The 10,436-nt window shown below is 44.1% G+C and overlaps 1 protein-coding gene across 1 annotated transcript; it reads right to left on the reverse strand.

The window, feature by feature from the left end:
- Positions 1-5,236: 5,236 nt before the first annotated feature.
- Positions 5,237-6,588, reverse strand: LOC310947549 (alpha-(1,3)-fucosyltransferase 4-like; the record flags this gene model as incomplete). Its single annotated transcript, XM_083914390.1, has 1 exon — positions 5,237-6,588. One exon carries the CDS (start codon positions 6,586-6,588, stop codon positions 5,413-5,415), a length of 1,176 nt encoding a protein of 391 aa, XP_083770516.1. The 3' UTR covers positions 5,237-5,412.
- Positions 6,589-10,436: the final 3,848 nt, after the last annotated feature.

The following is a 10,436-nucleotide window of genomic DNA, read 5'->3' on the forward strand; positions in this document are numbered from 1 at the left end:
TCACCACTTTACTGCACATAATTACATTTACACACGTACTGTACGCCACAACCTCACATGGCGAGACTATTTACAGCTCCTCCTCTTCTTTTCATCTTTCATTCTCTTCTCCTCCTTTTACTCCTGCTCTTTGTCTTCTCCATGGGTGATCACATAACACAAGTTCTCGTAGTCAAGGTTACCAGCGACATCCAGAGGGAAGTTTGTCAGCATCTAATTTAACGGCAAGCCTACAGGTAACAGGTTTCTTGCACTTTTCTTTCTTTTTTTATTCCTGTGATGTGGAGAGCTGTCAGGTTTGTAGAGGGAGGGGATCACACATGCTATTACATCTACAGACAAATACAGAACTGGCTTTTGCCATTTCAATTAGCTCATCAGAACAGGGAGATAAGTGCGGTTATGTATCATTGTCATATATTCCACTCTGGCCCCTTTATGCACCCTTTCATCTGTGCTTTGCCTGCCTGTTTCTGTCTTACTCCTGATGTCCCCCCATCCCCTCCTCCTCCTCCTCTGTCTGTCTCCCTCCTCTTGTTTTTCCTGTCTACTGAACAGAGACATGTTGATATGAGGCCCGCTTGCACAGCCACAAGGGAACAAGTCTCTGGTGCTTTTGATCAGCTGCAAGATCAGACATGTCCACCGCTCCCCCGAGTACACTCCAGTGACTGATCATGCAGTATAATGGGCAGGCACAGACAACCAAAGATGCACACCCACACATGTTCTCTCTGTAGATCATATAAGCATGGACACACATACATACATACAAACACAAACGGTGCACGTGTTGGCTCTGCTCACAGTGGGGTGGCTTGTTTGTCGGACACTAGGGAGCTAGAGAGAAAGAGATGGTGTGTGTGATTTCCCCTTTCTTGCCCTTTTTTTTTTGCCTCTGACAGTAAGATGGATGATTGCAATCACAGGAGCCATCAGTGAGACAGAGTGGAGGTCTATGGGGCAGTGAGACACAGCCATGGGAAACCAGCCGTCAGATTACTGCACCGCGCTGCCATGGGAACACTGCGCTATTTATTTGTCTGGGGGTTTTGTTGTTTCATATGCATTTTCCTCTCTGCCCCCCCACCGCCCCCCCACCCCTGTGTGGCCTTTTGATAAACAGAGCATGAAAGCTTCCTCATGAAATATGTGTAGGCTGTGCAAGAGGGACGGAGAGGGAGAGTGCTTACGTTTCACAACGTAGTAAGCCTACTGTAAGTCAATATGTCTCTTCAAACCAGTACAAATGTGATAGATTTCATAGCGATTAGACTGGTCCCTTTGATCCCTTGAGAGAATGAGAGGCAGACTTTTCACTCCCCAGTCAACGGATGTTTTTAAGAGAAACATCTGTTGCTGTACAAATGAGATTACTGTGTCTCTCGCCAGGGGCCATGTAGGTTATGAATGGCACTGTTACTGAACAGGGGGTCTGGAAGAGAGCTGAGAAGGATCTTTGTAATAAGCTCTGGCTGGTAGTTAAGGGGTTTAAATCAAATTAAATTGCCTCAGATTCTGGGTATTCATCAGCACTCACCTTCAACTTGTATCGTCACCGCCGTTACCTTTGAATCACTATCTCATATTGATACATCCAATATTTCACCTTGTTGCCAAGCAACAACTCACCCCATTCTCTGTAAACTTGTCAGCCTGTGACACAAGGTGATATTTCATCCTGCAGCAGAGCAACAAGAACGAAGAATTACTGTTTCCATCTCTTTGACTTTGAATTAACTGCGATCTGTATTTCCCTGACCAAGATAGGCGTTATCTGCATCATGGAACTTTGGTGGTGATTTACGTTTTTGCGCCATCCAAAGTAATTCATAGTTGTCTGAGTGATGAGTTACTGTGAGGTAGGTATCACAGGCCACAGAGTTATGTCTGTGGTGTCTGTGCAGACTGTGGAGAGGATCCCACACTCACTCCTCCACCACTGAGGATTCCTGTTCCTTCTGGGTCAAAGACCTTGAAGATGTTGAGAATCGTCTGCTTTGGGTCAACACACAAAAATAGGTAGAGCTCCAACTAAGAGTTTTTCGTCTGCACAGACTAATGCACACTGCACAGCTTCAGTTTGAGACGATACTTTGTGTCATTACTGAATTTTCTTTGTGCTAACATTTAAAGGGACAGGTTGGTTATTTTTTAAAAGGGTTTGTATGGGGTAGACCTTCTTATCCATAGTCAGTTTATTACGTATAGTAGATGGCAGACAGTTTTTGTCAGCGGAGTCTGGCTACTGCGTGGTACGATTCAGTTCAGTACAGTACAATACGCAATTCATTGTGTTCACATATGCAGACTGCCATCTACAATGTTGTGCACATCAAGATTACCATGTTGTTTCATAAAATCCCTGTTTTTATGCACCAGTTCCTTCAATCAAAGACATGTTTTTCCTTTGGGATACAATAAAAGCAACACTAAACTTTAAACTTGACTAAAAGCATGAATAAATTATCAGTTTCACTTAAAACAATAATACAAACCAAACTAAAACTATTTAACTATTAATTAGGGCTCCCAGTCAAAGTCAAGTAACAGTAGTGTAGAATACAATAAATAAAATAGTAAAACCCAACTACCAACATAAGATACAATGAATGTATTTTGTTATCCATCATGCGCTCATGTAAGTTCCTTTTCAGCTACACACAACACATTTGACCACAAAACTGATAATAGATTAAAGATGAAATAGAAATGCAAATGTTTTAACAAATCTAATGAACAATTCTCAAAAAGAGAAATCAAATTAAAAATAAAATATTTCTGGAAAGTAAAAGAAAAGAAGACTAACACTGAAACTCCAAATTAGAAGATAAAGACTAAACAAATGCACAATCGTTGAAACTTTTGTACAGACTGACCTTTGACCTTCCTCTGAACATGAGGTTGAGGGGTCCTGAACATCTCATTAGGCTCATTGTTACGTTAAGGCGCCTTGTCACTTATTTGATGCAAGATTAAACAGTCTAAATAAATAATAACCAAATATTCAATAGAGCGTGTTATGTGGGTATGTGGACATGCAAAATCCCTACTCCGAGATACTTACCCAGGCTGCTCTCAACAATGATCTGTTCTGGTCCATGATGGTGAAAGCCTGCAAGCAGAGGACAGTTACACAGGCCACCATGAGAGGCAGTGGTCATGAACACAGCATCTCAAACCTCATGAACACCTGGATCTGGCTCTGCTCCATCATACCGACGACGCTGGAGACTCCTCCTCCTTCTTCTTCTTCTTCTTCTTCTTCTTCTTCTTCTTCTTCTTCTTCTTCTTCTTCCTCTTCTTCTTCTTCTTCTTCTTCTTCTTCTTCTTCTTCTTCTTCTTTATATTTATGTTGTATTTAACCTTTTTTTTCTTGATTTCCAAGATCTAATTCCTGATCAAACACTACATGATATTCATTATCAATTAACTGACCAGAAATTACATTAAAATCACAAGCAGAAGTTGGTAATATAAAGTCAGTCAGTCCAATAAATATCCTGCAGTCTTTTATCTACATCTTTTTTTTTTTAATCATAAAGGCTCTTAAGAAACAACACGAGGAGTTCACTTTCTTTATACACCATAAGGTCAGCTTTCCGGCACCAGACAATAGAGGCCATGTGTGAATAAGGATATGTCAAACAAGCTTCAAGACATGTAGTGGATCTATATTTGAAAGCATAAAGACTGGTTTTACTCACAGTAACTAGATATGCTTCATGTGCATGAATGGGATTATGACAGGGATGAGGGGTCTGGCTGTTCTGGACGTCTGAAAGCATTATTGCTGATAGACGTCAGTGGTTTCAACAGCTGTTGAGGCATCAGCTCATTATGAGCGGCGACGTTATTCGCTGCCCTTGTGCCTGCAGGAAATGTCTCATTTGACAGTATAAAGTGTTAATTCTGTGTCAGGGCACTAACTCAGAGGTGTAAATTTAAATTATCCACATCACAGCTTCTGATTCCTATCAAGTGACTCCTGAAGCGCACATGTTCACCGCCTGCTTCCTTCCCTCATTTCTAAGGTTTTTCTGCCGTATTGCTGTAAGTCTAAGCTATGAAAATATATATGTGGGACAGTAAAAACATCAGCAAAAAGAGCATGGCTGTGTAAATATCAACACTTAATGAAACAGGACAGGATGTGTGTGTTAGTACAGCTGTCTTTCACCCTAACAAATCACACCAGAGGCACGGACAGCACTGGAAAGACAACGTTAGGGGTCTAACAACACATTTAAGGTCATTCAGGTCAGTGTTGCAATCAAATGGTCAATGATGAGAAGCCACACACACACACACACACACACACACACACACACACACACACACACACACACACACACACACACACACACACACACACACACACACACACACACACACACTCTCTCTCTGTCTCACTCTCCCTTTTCCTTTGTAGCCCTGATTTCCTTTTCAGTTCTGGGTAAAAGTCACCTTGCAATGGTGTGAAACTTGCATGAGATAGATAATGTATCAAAGTTACCATGTTATCACCTTCATGTGTCAGTAAGTTGTACTGTACTCATCTCAAGCAAGTCTTGTCTTTGCAACTATAACTTTCTTAGGGTTTTTTTCCCCGGTCGTTACAGTGATGCTGGTATTGTTTTTGGACACTTGGTGGGTGTGTCTGTAAGCATGGTAAAATGTGGTCCTGGAGACACCTCTTGTAATGGGAACTAACACAGGCGGCTCTGAGAATTTTGCTTGGTGTTTATGTGTGTGTGTGTGTGTGTGTGTGTGTGTGTGTGTGTGTGTGTGTGTGTGTGTGTCTGTTGACAGATTGTGTTCCTGTGATAGTTTCATAATTGCGCAAGATAAAGCCCTGAGACTTTACAGGTGTGTAGTTGAGATCATAATGAAAGCCAAGTTCAAAAGTGGGTGTGATTCGAGGAAGGTGGGGCCAGAATTAGTGAAGTAAGTAGGAAGGGAAAGGGCCCCCCACTTTACAGCCCTGGACCGATTTTGCATTGGCTGGTGTGATGCCATCACAAGATGGTCTCTGTTTCTTAGTGCAATCAGCTGAAGCCAGTGGCTGCGTGGAAACACATTCAACAATGTACATGCTAACTTGAGTGTATAGTATGCAAAGTTGAAATTTTCGTTATTGGGATATATTGTGCAAAAACACCAAACCATGTAGGGCTACCAGCACCCAACTGAAGATGAGGTGAAAGCCCATAATACTTTGGGAAAATAACTTTACTCAATGGGTGTGAAAAGCAGTAAGACAACATACAATCAAAACCAGTCAAGTAGGTTTACGATTCACAGTTATCACATAGGCTGACTGAATTAAAGTCATATAAATTAAAATCAGCAGACGAACAGATGTCTGGTCATCTTTGATGGCAGACAGTCAGTCAGGTGATTCTGCTGCTTTCACGAGTGAAACCACCGTGTCAAGTCTTTGACCACATTGGTCCTGCCTCTGGTCCTCCTCACCGCCCTGCAGGCCGTACAGTAGTGTTCAGCCCAGAAGGTGGGCTGTTGCACGCTGTAGCCTTCTCTCCAGTCCAGGTGCCGCCTCAGCCGGGCCGGGTTGCGCCTCAGCATCAGCAGGTACCGGGCAAGCCCTCGCACTGTGGGAAAGTCATCAACGTGGATGAAAGCCTCGGGGGGCAGGAAGCGCTCATAGTTCTGTCTGGACGGACCCAGGACCACCGGGACGGCGCCGGCCCGCACCGCGTTCCACAGCTTCTCCGTGATGTAGTCTTTGTGCAGCGAGTTCTCCAGCGCCAGGTAGAACTGGTACCGTCCGACCAGCCGCACCACGCTGCCGCTGCTGCTGTCCTCGGGCAACGGTCGGCCCGCGCGCCCAAACACATCCACCTGGATGTACTGGCGGAGCTGGTAGTAGAGGGCCACACGCTCATGTGACTCCGACCAGTTGCTGATGACCCAGGCCAGGAGGCGGGGCCGGAGGAGGTGTGAACGCGAGGGTGCGCGGAGCGGGTGCGCAAAGCGGTTCTGGATACCCTTGGTTCTGCGGTCACGGGGCAGCAGATACCCATACGGCAGGAAAATGTCCGAGTCTGTCCGGTAGGTCATTGTGAGGTTGAAAATATTCTCAAAGCGCCACAATCTAGGTGTGTGCGCGGGGGACTCGTAGTTCATCCATATCCACTTTTGCGCACGTGGCCGCGGTTCCAGTGGCAGATCAGCGGTGCCCACGGCGACGTCCCGGTGGTGAAAGATGACAGCGTCAGCCCGTGGGTACGCGCCCCCGTCGTCCGTGAGCGCGCACCCGCCGATCTGATAGAGCCTGAAGCAATCCGGAAGTTTACGGTACCGACCGAACGGATGCGTCCATATCAGGAGCGTCACCGCGCTGTTCTCAGAGACAAACGGCTCCGGCGTGAACGGCTCCGGTAAGGAGAGCAGGCAGACTCCCAGGAGGAACAGAAAAGCCCCGGTAGCCACGCACACAGAGGAGCAGGTCCTTTTGAGAAGGAGTACACAACATGTCTCCTGCTGGGACAAACCTGAGCGCCCGTCTGCCCGGTGAGCTGGGACTGTGGAGCGGCCCGCTGCTCTCCAAAGAGCCCCAGCTCCCATCGGCGCCCTTCACCCTGCGGTCCAAAGTCCAAACACCTCTCACAGATTCAGTTTGTCCCCTCTGTCCAGAAAGTAGTAGCCTAGGTCACTGCACTTTTCAGAAAATGCAGAAGACAGATATCATTGCAGCCTGCTCACACACCTTTATACTTAATAATATTAATAGTCTACTTTGTGGTTTTGGGGGAGATTAGGATCGCAGATGACGACACGCATTGTCGCCTTCTGTCCATCCCAATGATCAACACAGAAATAAAAAACATTTGCACCAGTGCTGTATATGCTCAAATATTTTTTGACGTGGCAGCGTTGGTCTGGGTTCTTGTTACCGGTGAATGGGGCTTTTGTGTGGCCTGCTGACGGCCGGTCGGCCTCCCAGGCTCTTTTAGGCTGGGTAAACAGGGCGCGGTGTCCTGCCGATGAAGTAATCACAGGTCATTTGTAAAGCAAAAGACATATTTTTCATCTAAGCTTGTAAATTAGCTTACTCTTTTTGTATAGACGCATGTTATTTTAGGATTGAGGCCGGGGGTTAAAATCAGAACCCTGGAGCCTTAATGTTGATAGTGATATCAAATAAACTCATATTGAATTAGCAACTAATCCCTCAGCTCTAATGGGTCGACCAATTAAATTTCTTGTCAAGGTACAGTATATAAACCATGTAAGAGAACCCTTAATCTTCCAATCTCACCATATAAACGCTACACACGTGTTTCGCCACTAGGTGTCTCCCTACACAAGCACAAAGTGAAGGGAAGTGAAGTGCCCTGTGCAGCTTGTGTTGTGTACTGAAATTAGGCCTTTTCTCAAAAAAACATGCATGTATAATTTGGCCAATGAATAAACATTTCATCAATAAATTAGTCAGGCTGCAGCGAGGCTTTGAAAAGGTTTGTCTCGAATGTTTTATTTATTAGATAGGGCCCAGCATTGCAACACTCTTTAACCAGAAACCTTCATAAATGACTCACAGTTTTAAATGTGGTGATCTAACCCTAAAACAAAAAACAGAAATAAAGAAATGGTGACACATTACTCTCCGTCAAAAAGAAGAAGAAGAGGATTAACTGTCCAGGTTGTCGTTACGGTGCGTTCTGATCAACACTCATGAAAAAATGATGAGGCGGCGGGTTGGAAATCCTGCACTGTGTGTTGTGTCTGATCTCTGGTGGGCAGGAGAAACACGGCGTGACTGGGACAACATTATTCCTCCCCACAGACACAGAGTATGTCATGAAGTCTGAGTGCGAGTGGAGAAAAATGGCAGACAAGGAGGAGTGGGAGGAGATGAAGCAAGAAGCATGTGTCTCCACTGGGTCCTCCTCCTTCCTGTTACATCCATTCACTTTTCTTCACCGTGGAGCAGGGGGAGTTTGTGTGTTTGTGTGCGTGTATGCATGCGTGTGTGGGACCAGTTATCCCCATAAGAGGTTTTGTATTCTTTCTAAATTATTTATCCTCCCTTTCATCTGAACAGTTCTATTTTCAGCCGATCATTTAATGTCCTGCCTGGGGTTATCTTGCGTTGGGGGAAGAAACTCAGCAGTCTTGTAAGTTATGGAGACATGGTGAGGCTCAAACATTATAAACACATGTTTGTCTTTCCTCAGAAATAGCAGGGGTGGCTAAGGTTAGGAAATGACACATAGGAATGAGTTTTGTTTGTCTTTTCAGTTCAGTTCTGTTTATTTTAATCCTTTTTGTTAAAGAGGTGGCTCAAAAACCATGCAGATGTTAGGCTGGGAATTAAAGTTGCACTGATTGGTGATGTGGTGACATTTTGTTCAGCTCAAATTACAGCCTGGGTGATATACAAAGCTTGACGTTTGCGTTCACTCAGATTTTTACCCCCTCTTCTTTCATGCTAGAAAATAACTTTTTGTGCCATCAAGCTCTTTCACTAGCTGTTGCAGACCATGTATGTCCACGGAAGGATCAATATCGCATCTTTCACTGCAGAAACTGGCCACATGTGGAGCTTCTCAGGTCATTTTTTTTATGGTCAATGTCAGTCATCTCGCAAGGGTTAGGTGATGAAACGGTACTTGTGTTAGAGTTATGACGGGTCAAATACAAAAAAAACTACATATATTTTGGACTTAACACACTTTTTTTTTCTCTAGCTTTGTACATTTTCCAAGCCTGTGTTAACAGCAACCTCCGTTTGTAAGAAGTAATACCAGTGTGTATCTGTATGTGGTTTTTTTGCCTGTGTGTGTGTGTGTGTGTGTGTGAATCATACCAGCACAGAGAAAAGCATTCAGTTTTTTGATGGGACCCCCAGGTCTTCACTCATCTTCCCTATTGATTTTCTCTTGCTTTCCTCTTTGCACTCCCAGGGGATGGGATGTCTCAATTGGTCCCGGCCAGTGAAAGAGAGTGTGAGCGATAGACAAACAGATAGAAGATGAGGGAAAGAGAGTGAGGAAAGAGCAGGGGGGAAAATATGAAGAACGTGGCAGGAAGGGGCCCTTCGAGCTCCCTGATCAGAGAGGCCCTGGCTGACCCCTGACCTTGATCATGACCTCAGAGGTTACCCCGAAGGTCAGAGGTTGTGTGAAAGTGCCACTGCGGCGATTCACTTCACTGCTGGGTGATGATGATCTTATGCAGCCTCCCCAGCCTGTCTGACATGATCAGTGTTGCTCTCAGCCTGCAGCTCCCATGGGCCACGCATCTATCTCTAACCGGGCCACACAAGGCCTTCTAAAAGCACCTTGCAGGCAGAGTCAATGAGCAGGAGGAGAAGGGACACAAACAGAGAAAAGTGGGAAAGCTAAAGGACAGAATGGCTGTTTTATTTTCTACCCTTTAGCACAGCTGGGCTATAAGATCTACTTGTATAATGGCACTGACACAAAGAATGTGTGTTTATTTCTCTGTGTTTAAACTTTAACCAAATGTACATGAGCTGATGAGGCTTTTTAGAGGCTAAATCTGTGGGCTTCAACATGTTCCTTCTGCTGTCCTTGTCAAGAACAATTTATGCTGTGTTTTTCCCTCCTCTCTAATTTAACATAATAAAAAGTCAAGTGAGAGGAAAAAACCCCTCTCAAGTCATTCATGCCAGACGTGCATGAGCCTCTGTAGCTGGAAGATGATAATTTGTAGGTGGATTGATAACTCAAACTCTTACTTGTTCTGACTTACACTGTGTACCCCCTACTGCTTCAAAGTAATCCAGAGCCAAGTGAAGCTTCAGTCAAATCCTTATGGAGATGCTGTGTGCTAAATTCAGAGAGCCCCTGGCAGTAAAAAAAAATCCAGTGATGTGTAATATTCACGACAAAGTCTGTATTAAGATCATTTTACAAATTAAATGATTACTTTACCAGATTCAGTTTTGCTGCATGGACCGAGAGGCTATGTACAAAATGCATTGGCAGCGTTATGTGAAGCAGAGTTGCACAAAAAGTCAAAGCTCTCATGTGATGTAGTACCATAATATATAGAAACAGACAGGTTTAACAGTCTCCCTGAAGTGAAAATGTTTTGCCTCGAAACTGATTATTGTGTGATCATATAAAGTTGCGCTTCTGAGTCAAATGTTATTTATTTCTTATTAAAAAAATCAAGCTGTTTTTAAGGAAGGGATTGTTGTTTCTTTGTTTGCAGTGTATGTTATATGGCAGATGTTATATTCATGAGTCACCACTGCAACAGTGTTTTTGGTGTCTTGTGTGCTTGGCACTTTTATGCTCACGACACAATAAATAAAGTGACTACATTAACTCACAGTGCTTTTAATCATTGTGTTAGTGTCCAAATTAAAGAGGAACATGCATAAATAATCATAAAACACAACACAGAAGCTATACAACATTGCCCTTAATTGTTATTATTGA

The sequence above is a fragment of the Echiichthys vipera genome, assembly GCF_963691815.1.
Source record: "Echiichthys vipera genome assembly, chromosome: 5".
Classification (NCBI taxonomy): Eukaryota; Metazoa; Chordata; class Actinopteri; order Perciformes; family Trachinidae; genus Echiichthys; species Echiichthys vipera.